Source organism: Pituophis catenifer, unplaced genomic scaffold (genome assembly GCF_029215685.1).
Source record: "Pituophis catenifer annectens isolate HBS135680 unplaced genomic scaffold, rPitCat1.0.hap2 SCAF_4, whole genome shotgun sequence".
NCBI lineage: Eukaryota > Metazoa > Chordata > Lepidosauria > Squamata > Colubridae > Pituophis > Pituophis catenifer.
Window position 1 is genome coordinate 52,443,564 of NW_027256884.1, and position 26,584 is coordinate 52,470,147.

General features: G+C 39.0%; 1 protein-coding gene across 1 annotated transcript in view; it reads right to left on the reverse strand.

Moving 5' to 3' along the window:
• Positions 1–5,418: 5,418 nt before the first annotated feature.
• The window catches only part of SH3KBP1 (SH3 domain containing kinase binding protein 1), a 435,673-nt gene continuing 414,507 nt past the window's right edge, over positions 5,419–26,584 (reverse strand). Inside the window, exons 15-19 of the mRNA XM_070943239.1 lie at positions 26,221–26,330; positions 23,716–23,838; positions 7,464–7,729; positions 6,217–6,280; positions 5,419–5,466 (exon numbers count right to left, since the gene is read on the reverse strand). Of these exons, the coding sequence (XP_070799340.1) occupies positions 5,425–5,466; positions 6,217–6,280; positions 7,464–7,729; positions 23,716–23,838; positions 26,221–26,330 (605 nt within the window). The 3' untranslated portion in view covers positions 5,419–5,424. The remainder of the gene's footprint in view (positions 5,467–6,216; positions 6,281–7,463; positions 7,730–23,715; positions 23,839–26,220; positions 26,331–26,584) is intronic.

The following is a 26,584-nucleotide window of genomic DNA, read 5'->3' on the forward strand; positions in this document are numbered from 1 at the left end:
TCTGCTGCTTCCTATGGTAGCTTGTCCCACCTAAGAGCTCTAAACTGCCTGTTATTGTAGACAGAAAGACGCGTGACTGGACGAGGACTGGAGCTGGAACGCTTACCCGGGACACCTTTCTCCTCTCCCTGCCACCAGCTACTCACCCGCGTCGTAGAAGATGTCCAGCATGGCCGTTTCACCGCTAATTTCAAAATAGGAAGTTGCAATAGGTTTCTGATGCAAACGAGCTGGAAAAAGATGACAGTGCAAAGACAAAGTAGTTTAACTCTGTTGGGGCCCCAATTCCTGCCCCTATTCAGAAAAATTCAAAACTGCATCCCCAAACCATAATCAAATTACTGGAGTAACAATTGCATTTTATAGAATTAGGAGAAATACTTTATCAAAGGCAGCCAAGGAAATATGCAAATTCTCTTCAATACATTCATTAGCTTCCATTAGAGTTTCAAATATAAATGTAAATATTAAATATAAAACATTATTTTAATGGTACTCTACAGATTCAACAGTTGTATTAGTTGGAATCGATTAAGGGAGACATAAGGACATTAATTTTTTCAATTTTGTCTTTGCTCAGGTGGAAAGGTAAGTCTAATTTTCTTCATCTACTTTTGTGGCAGGTTTCTCTTTAATCTTCCCATTGTGATGAAAGAGTAGATTGTTGCATTGGTTAATAATATTAATATGAAATATTTAATCTGTTAATTTTGAAAATGAAGCCTTATGGTTTGCTAGCTAAAATTATGTGAAAGCCAACTTTAATTTGATAAAAATACTGCAACCTTTCCCCCAAAAAATGAAAAGTGGGGAATCTGGTTTATTTGACCAAAGGTGGCATATTTTTTATGAGTTTAAAATCTTGCTACTGCTATCTCAGTCTACATTTACCTCTCCTTATGAGGTAGTATTATACTGAGGACAGAGATTATTATATTCTGTCTCTCGTTTATCAGAGATCCAGTGTCTCTTTCCTGTGTTGACCCATTATGTTCATGGCTATTCTGGTGGCTGTGAACTCAAGAGCTGCCTCTAGCTATTGCTCCAAAGAAGGCAAATTAGTTTGCTCCAGCAGCATAAAGTTAGAGAAGTCCATTATAACAAGATGGTAGGAGCTCAGGAAGCATATTTTTTCAGCAAGAAGATGGGTACAATAGTGACAGCTTGTTCCTACAGCCCAGTTGTAGAAACAAGGCCTCACATCTTGTTGTCTGTGATGAAAAGTCTAGCAGGCATTGGGTGCATTGGGGAGGAAACAGGAAGCTTGGGGGGGGAATCAACTCAGCTGGGAGAGTGGGGCAAGTATGTTAAAGATATTTGGACTCTCAAGACACTGCCTTAATTTTATTCTACATTGATTTGGAGAATTGATTCAGCAGATTTTCAGAATTGTTACATTAATGTACTAGATCTTTTCAGAAATCCAAGTGATTGTTTCCTGAATTTGACAGCATCACAGGGTTTGATATTATCTGTGCATCAATAACTTCACTCTCTAGTATCTCTCAAGTGACATTTTCCAACTCTTCTCTCTGCCATGAACACATGGTTAATGCCAGATCCGAAACCCCAACAAGCTAATTTCCCACTCCCAACCCATTCAGGTCTCAATGATAAAAAGATTCATCTTTCGTCTAGAGTCAAATCACATATGAGGTTTTTTTATAACAGATCTGGCAGCAGCCATAACCCAAAGCTCCCAATGCTCAGTCAACCTGGATGCTAAACTAAAATAAGGGGTGTCTTCAGATTTCTAATCCTGAGATTATCCTTGCACCATATTTCTTTTGCCAGCAACCACCATTTTTCTTGGCTCTAATCTCTGTTGATATCTAAAGGAATTATCCATCTCTCATCTCCATTTATATACCTACACTTCAACTATTTCATTGGTATCCTCACTTAGTCACTGCATGTCCAGTTACACTTGCTTAGGTACACAGCTTAGAAACAATATTTAGATTGCAGAATAATATTTTGACTTTTATCTGGAAGACAAAATAAAAGTGGAAGATAAACTAAACTAAAAATAATTTTTGTGATAAAACCATTCAGTGTAAAGTTTTCTTCTATTAAATAATACAACAATTTAAATATGAAATACAAGAAATAAAAGAATAAACGGAACTAACATTAATTGCTACTGTCTATCTTCTGAATACAATTTAGTCCAGTTCAAAGAAAAACGTTTCCAAAATTATGTTTACTCACAGGTCTGAAATGACAATTTCTTTTAAAAACTTGAAAATATAATTTCACTGTAAAATACTTTCCATCTGTAAATATGCAAAACAAATATTCCAGTTCTAACAAAAATCAATGCACTATCAAAGAATTTCCATAAAATCTCATTTAATTTATTTTACAAATCACAATACATTGGACTTCTCAATACAGATTTATAAAATGACAATTTACCAACATAACAGAAAGAGAAAAAGGAATTAGAACCCTGAATTCAGGTCAATCAATGCTGAACTCATTTTTTCTTTTAAAATAAGATTTTAAAATGTCTTAGTTTTCAAGGCTCTATCTTTGAATCTATATTGTAACAATTCACAGTAAGTTTTTCAAGTGAATGAAATCAGAAACCTATTAAACTATTTCAAGTTTCATGTGTGTGTGTGTGTGTGTGTGTAATACACACACACACACACACACACACACACATATATATTAGAAACACTACTTGTCCTCCTATTGGATTCCCACAATGTTGAAGCTAGTAGCTATACATCTTTATTGCTAGAAAACCTCTAAGAGAACTAGAAAGGTCTAATAGGAAAACTGGGGCAGAGCCTGTTCAGCCTTAGATTCAGGCTCAGTGACTGTTGTCATGCAAGAGACACTTCCAGACAATCAGGGTCCATTTCACACTGGCATCTTACAGCAGTAGTGCAACTTTTTCCTGGTTATGTAGGCTGCACTTGGGTATTGAGTGGCAATGTTGGGGCTACTCTTCACATGCAGAACAAGGAAAAAAACTTTGTTTAAATTTATTTTTTAAAATAAATATATTATTATTACGCCCAACATATTTTATATTTTTAGTTTCTGCCATGTTGAGATTACACTCAAGTACATTCCATGACACAGAGATTACTACATCCAAGGGAGAATGATGTGGACACACAAAGAAACCAAATATTCCTCCTAAAATATTCATTAGGACAGCAATATCTGATGCAAATGAAAAGTTTCTTTGCTGCAATAATAATGCCTCATCAGCTCTCCATCTCATAGTATTTTTAGTAATCTTTCCCACCAATTTCCACAGCTTGGTACACATGCATCTGCATGTAAAAACACTTATTTCCACGAAAACATTCAGAATGGCATGCCAATAAAGAAATGCCATGACTATGGACTTAGGGCATTTCAAAGTCCGATAGCCTTTTGTCCACTTTAATTATTTAAGCTAGTGTCTATAAATCATAACACTATAACATTGCCTAGGTCTCTGTTGCAGCACAATAACCTACACTCCTAGATTATGACTGGAAATCAAGGTTGTTTTGAAAAACAACAAGGGCTAACACTGATTTATTACATGAATGCTGTGAGGACAACGAAATTAGTTCCATGATTTACTTTCATACTTCAATGTAAAACACTTCATCAAGATGATTTGGTCATTTTAATACAGAAATCCTAATGTAATGTTAAAATCCTGAAAGATATCACAGTGACACATTTTTTATTAGTGTGCTTGTATCAATGTTAATAAAAGAAAATATACATGACTGATACAAGTATTTGGATGCATTATTAAATCTTTAGTCTGAATGTTCTTTCCTGATATGAAGCTATTAATAAACACAATTTTCGGACATTTTTGGGTGTCATGGCAATACTTTTAAGTCTCCTTATCCAATAACAAATAAAAGTTAGCAACCTTAAATGTAGATATTTAAATGATAAATATTAAATGTTTATATTTGATATGATAAAGTCATCATGGGATATTTCATGAAAAGATAAATACTAGAATTCTATTATATAACCAATGATGGATATTTCAGCAGGACACATTATCTCAGTTATTCAAGAACACTTAAGTACAATCCTATGCATGTTTATTTACAAGTGAGTCTTACAGTTTTTAATGTTTATTCTGTAGTAAGGGTACAAGGATTGTGAAATCAGACTGTAAGCTTACATACCATTATCTGATAATATATTTTACTGAACTGAACAAAACCCATTCCAATACACATGCACAGGATTGCACTATTAATGTACTATGAAAATTAGAAATCCAGCTATAATTTTGTTACAAGGACTTTTCAGAGATTGCACATATATTATGCAAACACATATACATTCCTTTGTCTTTAAAAGCTGAAATCTTCACTATCTGTATAGAGACGTAAACACTGCTTTGATGTAAGTCATTTGGTAAGATGCCAGTATAGAAACCATTTGCCCCAAATTTGCAGGCTTACAATTGTTTAAATGAGGTTAATATCACATAGTTCTCTGCATATAATAATATAATTTTCTCTTGTTAATTTTTATTTTATCCTTGTTTGCTCTTAGATGATGCATGTTCTGCTCACCCAAGATGTGCAAAATTGGAGATAAAAGTGGGTGTTTAACATTTGAGTGACAGTAAACAAAGTGAATTATCAGAATAATCATAATATGCAATACTAGTTAAAATAAAGCTGCCTCAAACTCAAGTGTGGTTTATTACATCATTAAATTGAAACAAATCAGATCAAAATGGAAGTTTTTGTTGAGCAAGCAGTTAATATGCTGAAAGACCGACCTCTAGTGGATTGACAGGCCTCATTGTGATAGCTACATTTCTAAAATCTGGCCTACAACTAGTTCCAATCCGTGTTTGGCAAAAGAAGGCACAAATCATTGCAAAGACCAGATTTTTCTTTTTAAATATACTCTTTGTTAACCTTGTAGTTAATTTTTGGACATAAGATTGCATAAATAATTGTATTTAAAACAACACACATTAAGTTGCTTTAAGAGAAACAAACCCCCTCACCCAATATCCACATTCATTTCAGGATATATGCAATACAAACATTTTAAGAATCTGTGATAAAAGACAATTTAAAAAGTCAACTCATGAAACCTGTAAACTGATAAACAATTTACTTATGGAAAATATCATTAAAATAGTACCACTATGAACTAAACTGCCTGAGTTTTCAATTTGCCTGTGAACGTGAAGCAGAGAAGATTTTAGCACAACACGAAAAAATTCAGTCACAACCAGTGCCATTTCAAGAAAGTGTATCACATAGAAATGTATGTTCTTCAGTGGAATTTGTGTTGTGCTATTCAATTCTTGTACTTGTTCAAACAAAGAAATGTAGGCAGATCTTTTAATCATTTGGCACAAAGTTATTTTGTTTGGGGCATAAGTCTCTGTCATTATGAATTAATACATCCATCCAGAGTTCACTTTGATTGAAGAGCTTTCTTTATATCATTAATTTCCATCTAAAAAGAAGAAACACAGATTAAATTATATTCAACTAATTCTTTTATCAAGCATTTAGACTCTCTTAATTCACTGTTCAGTCAAATATGCTGACTCTTCATCTTCAATTTAATGTGAGAAATTATTAAGAAAGGGGATAAAATCAATACGTATGACACAACATCAAAAACAGGAACTCACAAGGAGAAATCATTTATTTTAGTTTGACTTAAATCAAGAAAATATTGAAAGAGTTTTAGGAAAGAGACTATAAGGGAAAAATCTGACACAAGGTATCCGTTGCTAGATTTTTCTTTTCTCTTTTAGTTCAAAGGAGCTACTTGGAAAGGGAATATTGAAAGAAAATTTAAAAGTATTTGCCCATGCTCTGTTTTCCACACAAACTGTCTATAAAGCTATTATTTGCCTGTCCAGAAAAGCATTCAGAAAACACCTACATATTTTGTCTGCAGAAAACAGCCCTATTGGTTAGAAAATAATACAAAGATGAAAGGTTTCTCTGAATAAAACATCGACTTAAATTTTACTGATTTTAAGCCTTTCAAAATGCTTTTAGATAATATTTTCTTGGCTATTGTAAAACTTAAATTGAAAAAACACTTCAAATATATTTTTCTGTTTTATTTCCTTTTTTTCCTATATATTAGAATTTGTTTCATATTATACAAAACTTATTGGACTATGAGATACAAGGTTTCATTAAAAATCCATTATAAAGCTGATTCATGTATTCATTCATATACAAGTACCTGTAACTGTAGCCGAATCTTTTTTTCTTCATCTAATTCAGACAGCAATTGCTTAATTTCTTTTCTAGGAAAAAAAACACAAAATTTTAATTACCATATTTTCAAGGGGAGGGGGCATCCATTTTTGACAATACGTATCAATGTAAGTTATAATATAAACTATATTACACTAGTTATACATTTTTCTAACTTCTTTTTCTAAACTATAACTTCTCTAATATAATTTCAGTCTTTACTTGGCAATTACTGCAGAAATCACAACTTAGCAGAATTTTTACTACTATATTCAATAAAGGCTAAATTAATTAATTATGAACCCAAACAAGACATGATGATAAGCACTAAAACCCTTTAAGATCATGTAAAAAATACAAACATTGCTTTAGTCATTCTGAACTATTCATGGTTCTTGAGTACATGTATCATTAATTACAGTAAATAGGAATATTAACTAACTTTCTGATTTCTAAGTATTTTATGGGAATTAGGACAATTCTATGTATATATTTAAAAACTGGCAAATAGAAATGTCATTTTCTTTCAAGTCCCATCAACAACATCTAAATTCAGCCTTAAACTTTAAGACCAATTCATACTTACAAGTGCTGCAAATGCTGTTAGGTAGCCAAAAATGGCAAAAAAATATGTACAAGATATATATCAGCATATTTGAGGATACCACAATTAAATACATACTGTATATAAAAATATTGGTAAGAAAAGTGCATAATTTACTTTCCAAAGTAAAACTCAGTGATCCCTGGTTGGAGAAAGTTTTTTTCTGACAGCCCTGCCTTTATAGTTACAATAATGATAAAATACAAATTTGATATAATTTAATAATGTAAATTCTTCACCATTCGGTTCTGTCCAGAGATCTTAGATGCAAGTTGAGATATGACAAAATCTGAGATACATTTATTAAATCATTATTTAATTGTTTATTTTTCATATTTTTCATATATTATTTATAGGTTATTTTGCATTAATTAAGTACAGCTTTTGGTTTTCTTTTTGTATGCTGCGTAAAATCAAATAGTTTAATACAGGCGATAACACAAAACTGTAATAGACAGAAAAATTATGCTGTGGGATACAGCTTTGAAAGCCTTAAATTTATTGTCTAACAGCCTAAGTGAAAAAGATACAGTTGAACAAGTTCATTGATAAAGTTAATGGAATTAACAACAATAAAAACCCATACTGTACTACCTGATTAATACAAGGAAAAGTATTGGAACACTCACTTCTGCTGGTCTTTCATTGTTTCAATGATAGTGCGTAGCTCTTTAACTTGTAAACTTAGTTCTTCCAAAGCTGTTTCACTTTGGCTTGAATGATCAGTCTTTAGCTTTCCTTCAGTACTGAACAAAGAAGGGGAATTTGATCTGTGACCTGGGGTTCCTACTGAAGTTGGATGAAGTATAGATGAAGAAGATAAGGATGAAGATAAAGCACTTCCACTTGTTAAACTTCCTGGCTTTGTAGGCAAAGAGACTTTGTTATCAGACACCTGTGAAACAGATAACAAATACATTTGGAAACATACATTTGGATCAGCAAGCTATACTTTTCCAGTTGTGTCTTTCAGATATATTTGATGGTCAAAAGAGATAATAGTTTTCTCAAATCTTTTAAGTATTCTTTTATCAACAACTAAGCATGATCTTAAGCCAGACAATCAACCATGAGAATGTTGTTGGGCAGACTTCATTCTGAATTATTTCTGCCTCAAAAGAATGCCCAAAAAGAAGGGGAAAATAAGAATATGAAAACAGAATATGTCTTGTTTCTGCACTATAGTAGAAATAAAAATTAAGGGATGACCTTGGGGTTTTTCTTTTAAACTACCAAATTTAGCTAATCATTTTGCAGCACAGAGATGCTTTAGAACTACCATTCCATAGTTATATGAGTATCATAATCGAAGAAACTGTAAAATGAAGGTGAAGAACATGCTTTATAATAATAAATTCTAAGATTCAATTCCAGTAAACTCCATGTTGTATGTTAAACATTTTTTTAGGAATCTGAAGATGAATAAAGAGTACCTTCTATTCTTATTACATTACTATGCTCTAGAACTATTCCAGAGTTATAGAAAATTGTAATGTGTATAAAATACAGAAACTGAGATTTTAAGAAAAAAAAACTGCAACATGAAATGAAACATCTGCCTGCCAGCTAAGCATGAAATTGAAATCTGTACTCATTTAATTCAAGAGGAATTCAATATGAATAGATTCTATGCATTTGAAAAAAGCAACAATCAATGTCTACCTGAGCAGAAAATTTCTGTTTTCAGATATCTTGGGAGATAAAATTTTGTTTGCTATAAATTTGTTTTGTCTACTTGAAGAAGAAGGAATGGTACAGTCCCTCCTGCCTTTTCAGTGTTGAGCTATATTAATCAATTACTATTCTGTCTATAGCCACAACATTTTAAGAATGATATAAATGAAATGGATAATAGTATGCTTTCAGTCAAAATAAGATCTGGACATAGGACAAAAAAGGCAATGGTCACTCTGGTCAATAATACTAGCCCTACTTTGTGATACCTTTCCCGCCGCCTTGAAAGAGGCAGTGGTGAGGCCCCTCCTCAAGAAGCCTTCCCTGGACCCGGCTGAATTAGTTAACTATCGTCCGGTCTCCAACCTTCGTTTTGTGGCGAAGGTTGTTGAGAGTGTGGTGGCACGACAACTGCCCAGGCACCTGGATGAAGCTATCTATCTAGACACGTACCAGTCAGGCTTCAGGCAGGGGCACAGCACAGAAACGGCATTGGTCGCATTGGTGGATGATCTCTGGAGGGCCCGGGACAGGGGTTGCTCCTCTGTCCTAGTCCTATTAGATCTCTCAGCAGCTTTTGATACCATCGACCATGGTATCATGCTGCAGCGGTTGAAGGGGTTAGGAGTAGGGGGCACTGTTTTGCGGTGGTTCTCTTCCTTCCTCTCCGGCCGCTCGCAGTTCGTGTTGGCAGGGGGGCAGAGGTCGACCTCGAGGCATCTCGCATGGGGAGTGCCACAAGGGTCGGTCCTCTCGCCTCTTCTGTTCAACATTTATGTGAAGCCGCTGGGTGAGATCATCCGTGGTTTTTGGGGTGAAGTGTCACCTGTACGCTGATGATACTCAGCTGTACATCTCCACCCCAGACCACCCCAACGATGCCCTTGATGTGATGTCTCGCTGCCTGGAGGCCGTGCGGGTCTGGATGGGGAGGAACAGGCTCAGACTCAACCCTTCCAAGACCGAGTGGCTGTGGCTACCGGCGTCCCGATATAGTCAGCAGGTGCCATCGCTGACTATTGGGGGTGAATCTTTGCCCCCCACAGAGAGGGCTCGCAATCTGGGTGTCCTCCTGGATGCACGGCTGTCTTTAGAAGAGCATAAGACGGCCGTGGCCAGGGGGGCCTTTTATCAGGTTCGCCTGATCCGCCAGTTGCAGCCCTTTCTGGACCGGGACGCCTTGCACACGGTCACTCATGCCCTTGTCACCTCCCGGCTGGACTATTGTAATGCTCTCTACATGGGGCTCCCCTTGAAGAGCACTCGGAGGCTCCAGCTGGTCCAGAATGTGGCCGCGCGGGTGGTTATGGGCGCACCTCGTTGTGCCCGCGTGACACCCCTCCTGCGCAAGCTGCACTGGCTCCCAGTGGTCTTCCGGGTGCGATTCAAGGTATTGGTTACCACCTTTAAAGCGCTCCATGGCACAGGACCCGGGTACCTTCGAGACCGTCTTCTGCCACCAATAGCCTCCCACCGACCAGTCCGTTCCCACAGAGAGGGTCTCCTCAGGGTGCCATCAGCCAAGTTATGTCGGCTGGCGACACCCAGGGGGAGGGCCTTCTCTGTGGGAGCCCCAACCCTGTGGAATGAACTGCCCCCGGAAATACGTAAGATCTCCGACCTCCGGGTGTTCCGCTGCGCACTGAAGACCCTGTTGTTCCGCCAGGCAGGGCTGTCAATATAATAATTTTAAATTGGGGTATTTTAATTTTTGGGGTTTTAAATCGGCCAAATCTATTTAATTATTTTAATTTTTAATTATTGTTGTGTGTTGTGTTTTTAAATTGGCTGTACACCGCCCTGAGTCCTTCGGGAGAAGGGCGGTATAGAAATAAAATTATTATTATTATTATTATTATTATTATTATGGAGGGGGCCTCGATGGACCATAACCTTATCTCTTTTACAATCTACTAGAACAAATGAGCCTCACGAGCAGTTTACACTAAACTGTTGTTATTTACATAAAATAAAACAAGGTCTATTCAAAAGGAATATTAGATGTCATTCTCTTTCTTAAGTGTCCTGTCAGCTCTCTGTGCAATCCCTCTATGCGATTGGAGTTCTGGCTTTTCTTCCCAGACTTCACATATACTCAAATTATGTGGAATATTTGGATATAATGCTGGGTCAATTGATAATAACAAAATACAAAAGACTTTATGATGCAATAAATCAATTTCCAGAGTCCAGGGCTTAGGGGGAGGTTCTAACAATGATGACAGCACATTCTCTTGTGAATCCAACAGTAGAATGGCAAGATATTATACTATGCTATGTTGCTCCCCTTGTGGGAGGGGTTGAAACACCGAACTGCACAGGTGCGCAGCTTATTCTCGTCGGGACACCGAGGAGTGAGGAGCTCTTTGGCTGCTCCTCTGTAGAAGGCCTTGGGCCTGCCTCTGGGACCTCAGCCTCAGCTGGAGTAGTCCTGGAAATGGCTCCGAAGGCTGGAGATGCCGCAGGAGAGTCTGCCAACTTGGAAACATATATAGTGCGACAAGCAATGAATTTGGGCTAGAGAGATGTGCCAAAGTAGCAGTAAATTGGGAGGGGGGGGGGAAATCATAAACAGTAATGGAATTGAAATGTTGAATGGTCAACATATAGGACCCATCAGGATGATGCCTATATTTTACAGTTGGATAACATCAAACATTGACAAGTGAAATATGATTAGTACAGAACACATCCAAAGAGTAAGAAAAATGCTAAAGACAAAATTAAATGGTGGCAATACCATCAAAGACATCAATATCTGGGCCAGGCCTGTAATATGATATAGTACTGTAATTATTAACTGGACACAAGCTGAACTGGACTGTTTGGATCAAAAAACAAGAAAGCTTATGACTATTCACCATGTATTACATCCCCACAGTGATATTGATAGATTATACTCATAGAAATGAAGGCAGAGGGTCACTATAACTAATTGTTGAAGAAGAAAAGCATGCATTGGTAGATTAGGTAAAAGACAGTCAACAACTGGCGCAAGTTAAAAATTGGAGCTTTGTAAATGTACAGGAATTTTAAAAAAATATTGTAATAATGTAATCAAAACATGGATAGGATGCTGGAAAGGGGAGACTTCTGGGGTACTGTCATGCTGGTGCAGTGCAGGGAATTGGAATCTCCACTCCGCCTGCCTGATTTTCCATGTCTGGAGGCCAATAACGGCAATGCTGAACCTTGAAGAGGACAGCAAATGAAAGGGGATAGCCCAGAGGTGGTGGAGTGAAAGACAATCCTCCACCAAGGAGGGTGGAACCCCCTGAATCCAGCATGGAAGAGACCGGCTGTCAGAGCCAGGTCTGGAGACATTGCGACCCGAATGGGAAATGAGGAAGCAGAATAGTGAGAAGCAACAAGAAGCATTGGCAAGAAGAGTTTTACAAGAGGCAAAACATCCGAAGTGTCTCGGTGAAACTGTAGAGGTGGCAGACGAGGGAAAAAAGTCAGTCTCCAAAGAGGAAAAAAGCGCTCCTTAGCGGTGGGAGCAGAAGGAAGATTGGTGGAAAGTGCAAGTGATTTACGAGCAGAGCTGAGAGAGATAGGATTGTGGATAGTGGATTGTGGATTGGATTGATGAGAAAACCACAAAGAAAAGATGGAACTGGGATTGTGGCTGTGAGGAGGTACTGAAGGTGTGTGTAGGTGGTGAACTGGTTGGAGGAAAAAGAAAGTAAAGAATAGCCTTTGGAGATAGAGACGGAGGAAGTGACAGTGACTAGGGAAATTGAAAGCTGCCATCTTTAAGTTTGGAGAACAGGAGGAGAAAAAAAAAAAGGAACTGTGAAAGTGACTGAAGAAGAAAGAACGTTGATTTACAGGAGGAAGACTTATAGACTGGAGATATAAATTAACCAATATACTGACTGGTAAAGAATTACCATATATCTATATGAGATTGGAAATTTATAGTTAATTAAATTTTTTCTTTATGTAACTCTGGAACTTGTTAGCTAAGATTTAATATAGATAATACTAAATATTGTTCTATAATTTTTACTATATGTGATTCCCCTCCCTTCTTCAACATTTGATGATCCACCCTATTGTCTTAACTTTTCTTTCCTGTTCTTCTAGATATTGTGTAAGAATTCAATTAATTCAATAATAGGAAATACTTTCCTATTATAGACCTATGTATAGACCTGAAATTAATTGTGAACTGATATTATTGATAATTGCTATTGATATTGATACTGAAAATCCTGTATTCTATATTGATTTAAGATTAAGAAGAAATTAAGAAAAAAGATTAGAAATAGAAAGAACTATAGATATAACTTGGGGTAAAAACTTAGATATATATGGGGTTGTGGAAAACTCTTCTACAAAAAATTAAAATGGCAAATACAGCTACAATTACAAAAACAGTAAAAAAGACAACTTTTTCACCTGCAGGTGAAGCTGCAGGTGACAGCTTCACCTGCAGGGCAAAAATTAATAATAGATATGCCATCTACTGAAAAATTAGGAACAGCAGCAGCGGTGCAGAACATGCAGACCTCTTTGAATATGATTCAAGAGGTCATGATGAAAATGCAGGAAACAATGCAAAAAAATCATGAAGAAATGCAAAGCAATCATGAAGAAATGAAGGGGGATATGGGTGAGGTGAAGGGAGACATAAGAAAATTGGATGACAAAATGGAAAAGATTCAGGAATCAATAGCAAACAATGAACAAAAAATAAACATAATAGAGGCTAAGGTAGAGAGAACTGAAAAGAAACTGGAAGCTGCAGAAGAGAGATGGGAAATGGAAAAAAAGGAGTTGGAGGAGACAGTGACACATCTTGAGCTAGAGAGATCCTCTTATTACTTAAGATTTCAAAATGTGGTAGAAAACAGAGAAGAGGATCTATATAAACTCATAGTGGAATTACTAGCAGAACCCCTACATATAGATAGACAGGAATTAGGAAACAGTATTGATGAGGCTTACTGAATTTATACAAATTATGCGAAATGACATAAACTATCACGCGAAATTCATGTCAGATTCACAAAGAAATCAATTTGTGATGAAATTTATTGAAAGACAAGGGAAGACAATCTGAGATTTAAAGGAAAGGAGATCACAATATTAAAACAATTACCCAAAAGAACTCGTGAGCAATGGAGGAATTATCAATTCCTCTCTGCTAAATTGACCAACAATAGAACCATGTTCCGATGGTTAATACCAGAGGGCATGTTAATATCCTGGGAAGACAAAAAAATAAGAATAGATTCGGTAGATAAGGCTCAGGAATTCAGTGAACAAAACTTTGGAGAGGAATTAGAAAGTAGAGAGGAATTAGATTCTAAAAGTCAAGAAGAAAACGAATCAAATCAAGGATCGGAAGAGCAGTTAGAGACCGGAAACCAATACAGAGAGGGTGTAAGAACAAGACAGCAGAGGGGAGTAATGCAAAAAAGGAAAGCAGGAAGGACAAATAAGTAATTTAATGAAGGAAGAGGTGAATCTAATATCAATGAACATAAATGGATTAAATGCACCAATAAAATGAAGACAAACAATTACTAGACGCCAAAAATTGAACTTGGAAATAGTATGCCTACAAGAAGTGCACATTCAAAAGGGAAAAGTGGTTTTTTGGAAGCCCCCAAACTAGGGAAATTATTTGTAGCATTGACAGAAACAAAAAAAAGAGAGATAGCAGTTTATATAAAGGAAAGGTTAAATCCCAAACAAATGACATTAATGAGGGAAGGACATTAATGATTGAAATCTCAATAAAACAAAAAAGAATATTACTTATAGTCATTTATGCACCTAACATACATCAGAGAGAATACTATAAGAAGTTACACAGGAAACTAATAGAATTAGAAGTAGATAATCTAAGCATAATAGGTGACTTCAATGCGGTGGCAGACCCTAAAAAAGACTACAAAACTGGAAAAAAGAAAAATCATGAAAGGAAAATATTACAACCCGCATTTTTTGAATTGGCCCAGGAATTTAACTTAAAAGATACATGGAAAGGAATTAACCCCCCAAAAAAGCAACAAACCTTCTTCTCTAACCCCCCAAAATCATGGTCAAGGATAGACATGGCGTGGATGGACCCAGAAACAGGGAAAGACATTGCGGAAATAGAAATTGAAGCCAACTCCTGGGCAGATCACAATCCATTAAAAATTAGTTGGAAAGGAGAAGTAAGGAGGAGAGGGAGATGGACCATGAACCAAAGGATAGTGAAAGAGAAGAATTTTATTCAATAAAATTGCTGACTTCTGAAGACCCCTGAAGACCGGGGCTTAAAGGGGATTAGAAGACCCTATGGAGACTGGGGGTTTGGCAAAGTTGGGCGACTGGCCTGCCTCCCCCTGGCCTGTATCCATTTTCCCCTCCCCGCCGCGGCCTGGTTATGGGCGTGGGCGGGGCCATGGCCATTTGATCTGGACCTTATCTGCACCGGCACTGGACTGCATTGGACTTATTGGACCCCTGACCTGACCTGACTATAATTGACCCCCGGTTTCCGGCTATATCATCAGTCCCAGTCACATTTACAATGCCTTGCTGTGAGGAGAGGCTTAAGCCTGGGTGTGGTCACCGAGAGAGTCACCTTGCTGTTATTGCCACTGAATTAGACCTGTCGATACCAGCCGCCGTGAGAGGGTGGCTTGGTCATTGCTTTTCAGGGCATCGGCTTGAGACTCCTCTCCACTGCCGTGAGAGGACAGTGGAGCCCCGGTTCTGATCCGCGCCAAAATGGTGAACTGTCTCTCCTGGACTTTTAAATGTACCATCATTGAATCCTTAGCCTGACTCTATTTCCCCAAGCGAACTTGCAGGAATGTATTCACCGGCTGAGCTCTTTGCCTTGCGAGACTCCCCCCTCTCACAAGCCTGGCCTTCCATGTTATCGAAGGCCTACCTCGATGAAGGGCTTTGGAACCCAGAGAGGTGGCATGTCACGAAGAGGGGGTTGAGGGGTTTTTTAGATAAAGTTTTAGCAAATGTCTTAAGGGGTTCCGGGGGGGGGGAGGGTTGGATCAGAAGTAAGGCCGTGGGTATGGGGGATAACCCACTAAGGGGAGGGCCAGGTAAGGCTGTGGAGCACGGCATGGGGGGTGGGGGGCCCGGGGTCAAGAGGGGGGATAAAGTTCATCCAGATAAGGTTTTTACCATCAGTACTGTGGGTGGGAGGGGTAGATATGGCGGGAGCAGGGGGCCATATCGTGTTAGGGGAGCGCGCGCCCGCTGTCTTCGAGCGGTGGCGCGCTCCGGCCCCCAAAGCTCCACTCGTTTTCCAGGTGGCGCGGATCCTCAGGGCCCTGGCCTCCGTCTGATGTTATGCAATGCCAGGTCTGTAGTAAATAAAGCACCCCTCATTTGTGATCTTGTTCAGGAGGGGGGAGCGGACCTGGCAGGTATTACGGAAACCTGGTTGGGCCAAGGGGGGGGTCCCTCTTGTTGAAATGTGCCCACCAGGCTTCCGCGCATTCCATCAGCCGAGGTTGCAGGGTAGGGGCGGGGGGGGTAGCGGTTATTATTAACGAAGGTCTGAGACCGAGGGAGGCCACTGTTCCTCAGACGGCCGGCTGTGAATCCCTCCTTGTGAAATGGGGCCACGGGGTTCAGATGGGTTTGCTGATCACATACCTGGCTCCCTGCCATGTGGCAGCAGCCCTGCCCGAGCTACTCAGTGTCATCGCCACGGTGGCGGTTGAGACCCCTAGGCTTATGGTCATGGGGGATTTCAACTTGCCGTCCGTTGGTGAGGCATCTGAGGTGGCTCGGGAGTTCATGGCTTCCATGACAGCCATGGACCTGACCCAGTTAATTCATGGCCCTACCCACACGGGGGGAAACACGCTGGATCTGGTTTTTGTCTCTGGACAGTGGTTGAGTGATCTCGAGATAGGGGATATAGTCACCGAGCCCTTGTCATGGTCTGGTCACTCTCTCCTTCGTCTCGACCTTTCAACCGCTACACCCCGCCGCAGGGAGGCGGAGCCAGTAAGAAGGTTCCGCCCCAGGCGCCTGATGGAACCGGATAGGTTCCAGATGGAGCTTGGGACATTCCCTGAGGCTCTGGCACACGCCTCGACTGGAGACCTAGTGGCCACCTGGGATAGGGTGGCCGCTGGAGCTCTGGATCGGGTCGTGCCTTTGCGGCCTCTGACCCGGCGCCGATCTCATTTAGCTCCTTGGTTCACTGAGGAGCTGAGGGAGTTGAAGCGCCGGAAAAGACGCCTAGAGAGTAGTTGGAGGGCCAGTCTTTCTGAATCTGACCGGACACTGGTAAGAGCTCATATTAGGAATTACCTAGTGGCGATAAAAGCAGCGAAATGTAGCTATTTTGCTGCTCTTATTGCGTCATCAGATAATCGCCCGGCCGCCCTGTTTAGGGTGACCCGCTCCCTGCTCCACCAGGAAGCGCGGGAGGACCCCTTGGAGGGTAGAGCCGAGGATTTTGTCCAATATCTGTATGACAAAATCGCTCAGATTCGGGAAGATCTGGACTCCGACTGGATAGTCTCAGGGGGAGGGACTGGGGCAGGTCTTGAGAATGTTATCTGGGATGAGTTTGATCCTGTGACCCCTGAGGACGTGGACAGGATTCTGGGTAGACTGAACGCGACCACTTGTTTATTGGACCCGTGTCCCTCCTGGTTAGTGCTGGCTTCTCGGGAGGTGACACGAGGCTGGTTCCAGGGGATAATAAATGCTTCGCTGGGTGAGGGTGTCTTTCCTGCCGCCTTGAAAGAGGCGGTGGTGAGGCCTCTCCTCAAGAAGCCTTCCCTGGACCCGGCAATGTTGGTAAATTATCGTCCGGTCTCCAACCTTCGTTTTGTGGTGAAGGTTGTTGAGAGTGTGGTTGTGCAACAGCTTCCCCAGCACCTGGATGAAACGACGTATCTGGATCCGTTCCAGTCGGGCTTCAGGCCCGGGTACAGCACGGAAACGGCATTGGTCGCGTTGGTTGATGATCTCTGGAGGGCTCGGGACAGGGGGTGCTCCTCTGTCCTGGTCCTGTTAGATCTCTCAGCGGCTTTTGATACCATCGACCATGGTATCATGCTGCACCGGTTGGAAGAGTTAGGGGCGGGAGGCACTGTGTTGCGGTGGTTCTCCTCCTTTCTCTCTGACCGGTTGCAGTCTGTGTTGACAGGGGGACAGAGGTCGACCCCGAGGCCCCTCATATGTGGGGTGCCGCAAGGGTCGGTCCTCTCACCTCTCCTGTTCAACATTTATGTGAAGCCGCTGGGCGAGATCATCCGTGGTTTCGGGGTGGAGTACCATCAGTACGCTGATGACACCCAGCTGTACATCTCCACCCCGGATCACCCCAACGATGCCCTTGAAGTGATGTCCCGGTGCCTGGAGGCCGTACGGATCTGGATGGGGAGGAACAGGCTCAGGCTCAACCCATCCAAGACCGAGTGGCTGTGGTTTCCGACGTCCCGATATAGCCAGTTGACGCCATCACTGACTATTGGGGGTGAATCATTGGCCCCCACGGAGAGGGCTCGCCCCACTTGGGCGTCCTCCTGGATTCATGGCTGTCTTTAGAAGAGCACTTGACGGCTGTGACTGGGAGGATTTTTTATCAGGTCCGCCTGATTCGCCAGTTGCGTCCCTTTCTGGATCGGGACTCGTTACGCACGGTCACTCATGCCCTCGTCACCTCCCGCCTGGACTATTGTAATGCTCTCTACATGGGGCTCCCCTTGAGGAGCACCCGGAGGCTCCAACTGGCAGAGAGTGCGGCCGCGCGGGTGGTAATGGGAGCGACATGGCGCTCCCATGTAACACCTCTCCTGCGCGAGCTGCACTGGCTCCCGGTGGTCTTCCGGGTGCGCTTCAAGGTTTTGGTTACCACCTTTAAAGTGCTCCATGGCTTAGGGCCTGGTTATTTACGGGACCACCTACTACCACCAATAGCCTCCCACCGGCCAGTACGCTCTCATAGAGAAGGACTCCTCCGGGTGCCGTCAGCCAAACAGTGTCGACTGGCGGCCCCTAGGGGGAGAGCCTTCTCTGTGGGGGCACCTACCATCTGGAATGAGCTCCCCCCGGAGATACAGAGGATCCCGGATCTGCGCTCCTTCCGCCGTGCTGTGAAGACCTTTTTATTCCATCAAGCGGGCTTGGCCTGATCTCTTCCCTTTTTAAATATGTAAATTTTAATCTGTTTTTAAATTATTGGGGTATTTTAATTTGTCTGGGCCAAAAAGTTTAATTTGATTTTATTGGGTTTTTAAATTTTGTGTATTTATGTATTTTATTGTTGGCTGTTCACCGCCCTGAGTCCTTCGGGAGTAGGGCTGTATACAAATCAAATAAATCAAATAAATCAAATAAAATAATACTCAAAAAAAGAGTTAGGCCTGTTTTAAAAAGAAAATTGGAATGAAGAAACTACAACTCAAAACTTACGGGATACAACAAAAGCTTATATAAGAGGTTTATCTATAGCATACACAATAAGGAAAAATAGAAATAAAAAGAAACAATTGGCAGAGCTCCAAGGAAAATTAGAAAAAACAGAATCTAAATTACAGAAAGAACTCCAAAACCAAGAAATCAAAGTAGAAAAAGAGTTAATTAAACATAAATTACAATTAATAACCCAAGAAGAAGTAGCACAAAAAATTAGAGCAACTAAACAAAATTATTTTGAAAATGCCAATAAGCCCGGAAGATGGTTGGCTTATAAATTAAAAAAAGAAAAGGAAAAGAAATTAATAAAACAATTAGAGGATGAGGATGGAATGGTGAAACAAAATTATTCTGAAAATGCCAATAAGCCCGGAAGATGGTTGGCTTATAAATTAAAAAAAGAAAAGGAAAAGAAATTAATAAAACAATTAGAGGATGAGGATGGAATGGTGAATCTACAGGAAGAAAAAAAGAAAAGTATAGCAGTAAACTATTTTCAAAAACTATACAGTTCAGAAAAAATTGAAGAGGAGAATATTCAACGATACCTTCAAAAAAGGAATCTTCCCAGTATACCAGATATAAGAAAAGAAATATTAAACGAGGAAATAACGAAACTGGAGATACAAAGAGTAATTCAAAAGTAAAAAAATAATAAGACTCCAGGCCCAGATGGAATTCCCGCTGAATTTTATAAAACATTTCAAGAGTCGTTAGAACAACTGCTATTAGAAACATTTAATGAAGTACTGAAAAAGGCCAAGATACCAGAATCCTGGAGGGAATCATTAATAACTCTCATTCCCAAAAACAATAGTGAACAACAGAAGATACAGAATTATTGGTCAATCTTGTTGCTAAATGCCGACTATAAAATATTTATGGCTATAATAGCGGATATAATTAAAAATATATTGAATGAAATTATACATTTGGACCAAAATGGATTCCTACCCAACAGATATATAAAAAACAATATAAGAATTATCATCAATGCATTAGAATATTACGAAGTTCACCCAAAAAACAGGTAGCTGTGGTTTTCTTGGATGCACAAAAAGCTTTTGACAACTTAAATTGGGACTTCATGATAAACCAATTAACAAGAATGAATTTTGGAGAAAAATTTATAGACACGATTAGAGCCATATACACTATACAAAGGGGAAAGATAATAATCAATGGGGAACAAACAGAAAGTTTTGAAATAACTAAAGGAGTAAGATAGGGCTGCCCACTGTCTCCTCTGTTGTTCATTCTGTCTGTGGAGACGTTAATGTCCCAAATTAGAGATAATTCGGAAATAAAGGGATTAAAGATTAAGTCACAAGAATATAAGATCCAAGCATTCGCAGATGATCTGGCATTTATTATTGAGGAACCTTTAGAATCTGGACCTATTTTATTACATGATATAAACCAATTTGGCACAGTAGCAGGATTTAAAATGAATAAAGACAAAACTAAAATATTGACTAAGAATTTAAACAACAGACAGAGTGAACAACTAGAGGAGGAACTGGGGATCTCGAGAACAAAGAAAATTAAATATTTGGGAATTTGGCTATCAGAAAAATATACTACTATAAAGAGGGACAATTATGATACACTCCTATTACAAATACAAAAAGATTTGGATAACTGGACTAAATTACCAATATCATTAATTGGCAGAATTTCAACGATAAAAATGACCATATTGCCCAAGTTACTATACTTATTCCAAACAATACCAATAACATTAGGAAAAAATTTTTTTGAACAACTGAATAAATTAACATCGAAATTCATATGGTCAAGGAAAAAACCACGCATTAAATTTAAATTATTGCAAGATAGTAGGAAAAAAGGACGTTTCGGTTTACCAGAATGGGAACTTTACTATCAAGCGGCATCCCTAACATGGCTCAAAGAATGGATACAACTTAAAAATAAGCAGATATTAACAATAGAAGGCCATGACCTTCAACTCGGTTGGCATGGCTTTTTATGGGATGGGAAAAATAAATCACATACTTATTTTCAACGTCACAAGGTAAAGGATGCACTACTGAAAGTATGGGAAAAGATTAAAAAGAATCATTATATGAAAGTCCCAGTTTGGTTGTCTACAATGGAAGCAATGATACATGCGAATACCACAGACCTAGATAAAATGGTAAGATACACAGATTTATTAGACACAAAAGGAGAATTAAAATCAATACAAGATTTGAAAAGACAAGGAATAAATTTGGGATGGTGGCCATATTTACAAATCAAAACTAGATTTAAAAAAGATAGGGAACAATTTGGCATACACAGGAAATAATTGGAATTAGATAAAATAATATTAGGATCGGGAAGAAAAATGATTACAAATATCTACAATTACTTATTAGGATACAAATTGGAAGAAGAAACAGTAAAGGAAACAATAAGTTGGGCTAGGAATTTCGGACATAACATAGAATTGGATAAATGAGAAAAATTGTGAGAGAAAAATTATAAATTGACCATGGCAGTATCATACAAAGAAAATAGCTATAAAATGTTTTATAGGTGGCATTTAGCACCAGCGAGACTGGCAAAAATGTACCTCAATTTATCACCCCAATATTGGAGATGTGGTCACAAACTAGGGACATACTACCACATGTGGTAGATGTGCCCTAAGGTGAGGAAATTTTGGTATAAAATTAAAGGGCGGTTGGAAGAGATTACACTCCAAAAGATAGATTTTAAACCAGAGATGTTCCTCTTAGGAATGATTGATAGAAAAATGGAAAAAAGTCTCTATTATATTATATTGCATATTCTAACGGCAGCCAGAATTTCTCTAGCCTAGCGCAAGTGTGGAAGTTGACCAATACACCATTGGAAGAAACAATAATAAAGAAAATCCTCGAATGTGCTGAAATGGATAAATTAACAATGGAGATCAAAGAAAGAGAAGACTCGGATTATTATAAAGTGTGGAATAGGTTTTATACATGGTTGGAAAACAGAAATCAAATTCAGAAATAAGAATATAAAGTAAAATTAGATATTAACGTACTGGATATAAATGTGAATAATGATCCTGCTAACAAAACAGTTAATTATGAATATTTAAAAATAAAGAGAAGGAGCGGGAGGATAAAAGCTAAGAGTAAAGACAAAAGTCGATGGAGAAAGTTGTAAAACTGTATATATCTGTTGTTAGTATTGTATTTCAACGTCTGGTGTACGTGTGTTTTTGCTTTTTGTTTTTGTCTTTTGATTTCTTTTGCTATTGTGTGTTTGGTTTTAAAATGTAAAATACTCAATAAAAATTATTTTTTAAAAAAAGAATGCTGGAAAGGAAAATGATTACAGGAAAATGATCAAAAGATCAAGGGGAAAATGGATAAAGATAAAACTTGACAATAGCTTATAATTGGAACATTAATAAAAGAAACTAAATACCCGACTTTGGTTGTGCAAGAGCAAGCTGTTCGAATCAATACAATCAAGGTTAGAATTGAAAAAAAAATCATCAAATGATAAAGTGCAGATTATGCAAAGAAGCAGAAGAAACAGTAGCTCATAGCTCTTACAAGAAGACCGCGCAAACTGATTATAAAGAAAGATAACAGAATCATCAAAATGATTCACTGGAACTTCTGTAAAAACTATCCTGTACCAGTAATGAAAAATTGGTGGGAACATGTAGTTGAAAAAGTAGTAAAAACAGGAAGTTAAAATATTTTGGGATTTCCAAATAAAGACTTACACAACAGATATACTGTAAATGTGATTGAAAAGAAGAAAGTGTTGATAATTGATGTAGAAATAGTGGAGAATAGTAGACAAAGATTTGGAGAAGATCACAAAGTATCAAAATCTGAAAATTGAAATTGAAAAATCACAGCATAAATCAGCCATGGTGGTCCCAGTGGATACTGGGTGCAATACCAAAAAATCTTGGATGGCACTTAGAAAGTTCACATGATGACAAAATTTTCATCTGACAGTTACAAAAGGCCTGCACAAATACTATGCCAATATATTAAGACAACCTAGGTCAGTGATGGCTAATCTTTTCTGGACTGAGTGCCCAGGTGAATGCACAAATGTGTGGCCAACCCACAATATTAATATTAATATATTAATATTTATTGAATTTATATCCCGCCCTTCTCCCCAAAGGGACTCAGGGCGGTGAACAGCCAAAAATTAAAATAACATACAATATAAAAGTTAAGATAACTAAAAATAAATTAAATTAATCGGCCTCCCAATTTAAAACCCCAAGCTATACAATTAAAAACTAACCCATAAAACCTATTCAGGCCAGGCTGGCTTGCTGAAATAAAAACGTCTTCAGGGCCTTACGGAAAGTGCGGAGATCTGGAATCAGCCGTATTCCAGGAGGTAGCTCGTTCCAGAGGGCAGGTGCTTCCACAGAGAAGGCTCTCCCCCTGGGGGCCGCCAGCCGACATTGCTTGATCGATGGCACCCTGAAATGCAATGCACGCGTGGCCCTGCCGCATGCACCCCGCACATGCGCGGCAGAAACCCGAAGACCAGCTGGCTGGCAGGAGGCGCACACGCATGCATGGTGGAGCTGAACTGGGGCGACGGCTCACGTGCCATCAGAGAGGGCACCGTGTGCCACCTCTGGCACGCATGCCATAGGTTTGCCATCAGGGATCTAGGTTCTTGGGAAGAACCTAATGTATATGAAGGTCAACAACACTAAAGAACTGGAAGCTGTCATTTCACATTTTTGTCTATAAAATAATAACATAATGGTACCACCCTTATTGAATGTTACATGAAACTTAAATAACTTACAAGCGAAATTGTAACAGTCTTTGCTTTCTTTAATGGCTCAACTTTATGTGATAGGGAAACTTGTTCTTCTTTCTCATCTTCAGGACTTGGTGAATCAAAAAAGTCAGGACTAGAAAGTGAAGACTGTGGAAATAAAAGAATATATTTTTTTACTTTCAAGTATTCAAAACATGCACTTACTCTATAACATTTTAGTATTGTAATTAATCTGAAAACAAAAATAATCCTCTGTTAGTCACACAGCACATAATTTCCCATTAGCTGTATGCTTACTAATATTGATTGTGGTAAGATACTGATGTGGGACTTCCAACTATGAATTGCTCCCATCAGCTCAATACCAAAGTGCTGAAAGTAAATCCCATCCAGTACAGGTAGTCCTCAACTTATTATAACAATTGATCCCAAAATCTATGTTGCTAAATGAAACATATTAAAGTGAGTTTTGTTCCATTTTATCACCTTTCTTGCCACAGTTGTTAAGTGAATCACTGCAGTTGTTAAGTTACTAAAATGGTTGCTAAATGAATCTGCCTACCCCATTGGCTTTGCTTGTCAGGTCACAAAATGTGATCTCAGACAGCAGGACACTGCAACAAACTAGTTGCCAAGCATCTGAATTTTGATCATGTGATGTGGAAGTGTGAAAAATGGTCATAAGTCACTTTTTTCAATGCCGGTGTAATTTTGAAACGTCACCAAATGAACTGTTGTAAATTGAGGATTACCTGTAATCCAATATTGTCACTGCGTTTTTGTATTTACCAGCTGAGCTCTCATTTCTGGACTGTCAGACTTTCCGTAGCTTGCCAACTTCTTATCAGTAAGCTACGTGTATCCGCATCCACATTCCATTCCTTCACCCCTTCCTTTGTTCTCTTGCCAGAAGTCCGGCTGCTGAGAAGCAGCTGGCATGAACTTTATTTCAAAATGTAACTTATTAGATCAGTTAGGTGTTTTATTTTCTTTATAACAAATAAATTAGTTTTCTTAGAATATATCTTCGGGTTTTTGTTTTCTTAAAATATACTTGCAAGGAATAGTCTCGATCCACCCCTCATAATCAGGTGCGATTATCCCAAAAGCAGAATGGGATTAATCAACGCTCTGACAAATATCTCCTGTCATCACCATTTGATCTTAAAGGTTTTGCTTTAAGTGAAGTGAAGTATAAGTTTGGATATCTCATGGACTTGTATTGAGTGGTGCAGTGGCCTAGAGGTGGCTCTCTCGCCTAACAATCAGGAGGCTATGAATTTGATCCTAGGTAGACTGAATATACCAGTGATGGTGAACCTTTTCAGGTGAATATACCAGTGATGGTGAACCAAGTAACCAAACGGGAATGTGTGCGTGTGCGCATGCGTGCGCCGGAGTGCCAGAAACCCAAAGACCAGTTAAAGATCTGGATCAGAATTGCATGACTATAAGGTTACAGTGGGTCATAAATCCCCCTCTTTCAGTACCATCACACCGTCACTGAATGAAGGCATCCATCTCAAAGCTGGTCTTCACGTGCACCGGAGTGCTGGAAACCCAAAGACCAGCTGGCTTGTGCGCATGTGCATGCCGGCCACTTGGTCTTCAGGTTTCCGGCGCTCCAGCATATGTGAAGACCAGCTTTGAGATGGATAACAGATTAAAATTAGTATAATTCCTACAAGTAGTCCTTGGTTTATATCCAATCATGTCAGAGTTTGTTGCAGAAATTAAATCCAGAAAGCACACACAGGTAAACTGATTCAGCAGGATTCATTAACTTCTTTATATACATATAATACATAAAGATAAATATACAATACCAATATAGATTCTTCTTCAAAGTAGTAGCAGTTATAATCAAAACACAAGCTAGGAGAGAACAGTTAGTTTCATTTCAGCAGAGCAGAATAGTTTCAGTTTCTCTGCACACACTCAGAAGCTGCAGACTAAGAGACACCCTGGCTCCAGTCTGTCTCAGCTCCCAAATAGCCCTCATTGGCTGATTTAGTTGCTATGCCTATTCATTGGCTGATCTATTCCAGTTTATGAATATTCATACTCATTCATTTAGTGACGGTGTGAACTTGTGATGGTACTGAAAGAGGGGGATTTATGACCCACAGAAACCCTGTAGTCACGTGAATCTGATCCAGATCTTTTGCACCTAGCTCACAATTACAACATCACAACAAGCCACAATCATTTAATTGTAATTTCCAACATTCTCTGCTGGCTTCCCACAAACAAAATCATTGGGAAAACTGGTAGGAAGACAGATGTTGCAGTCATGTGAGTTCTCCATTTAATGACCCATATGGTCCTTTCTTAACAATAGTAACCAAAAATGCCAGAATTGCAGTTACTAAGCGGCTCAGTCATGTGATGTTACGCTGTATGCAAGCGTTGCTTAGCAACAGCAATTCTGGTCCCAATTACCCTTGTAAACTGAGGATTATTTGTATTATGAATAAAAAATAATTAAAAACATCACAAAGGAAGTTAAAATATGCAGATGTTACTTACAGATGTGAATGACTGTGATGGAGGTCTTCTGCCAGTAGCTTTTGGTCTTGTAGTAGTTGGATGGCTGAGCTTCTCTGCAACTGGTACTATGGAATCAAACCCCTCCAAATCTTAAAAAACATAGAAGAGATATTAATATTACAAGTACTATGATGAAGCTTTTAAAACTTAATTTCCATATTATTTTGCATTAGTTTAATATTATCAAATTGAGACAGAGGGCGGCATCTGTAAGTATTTATTTATTTTAAAGAAAATATTTCTGTCTGGTTTTTAGTTAATGCTACACATCATACATCTGAAAACCATTGGATAATAAAATAGTTGAAAACTAATTTAAATATAGGTAGTCTTTGACTTACAA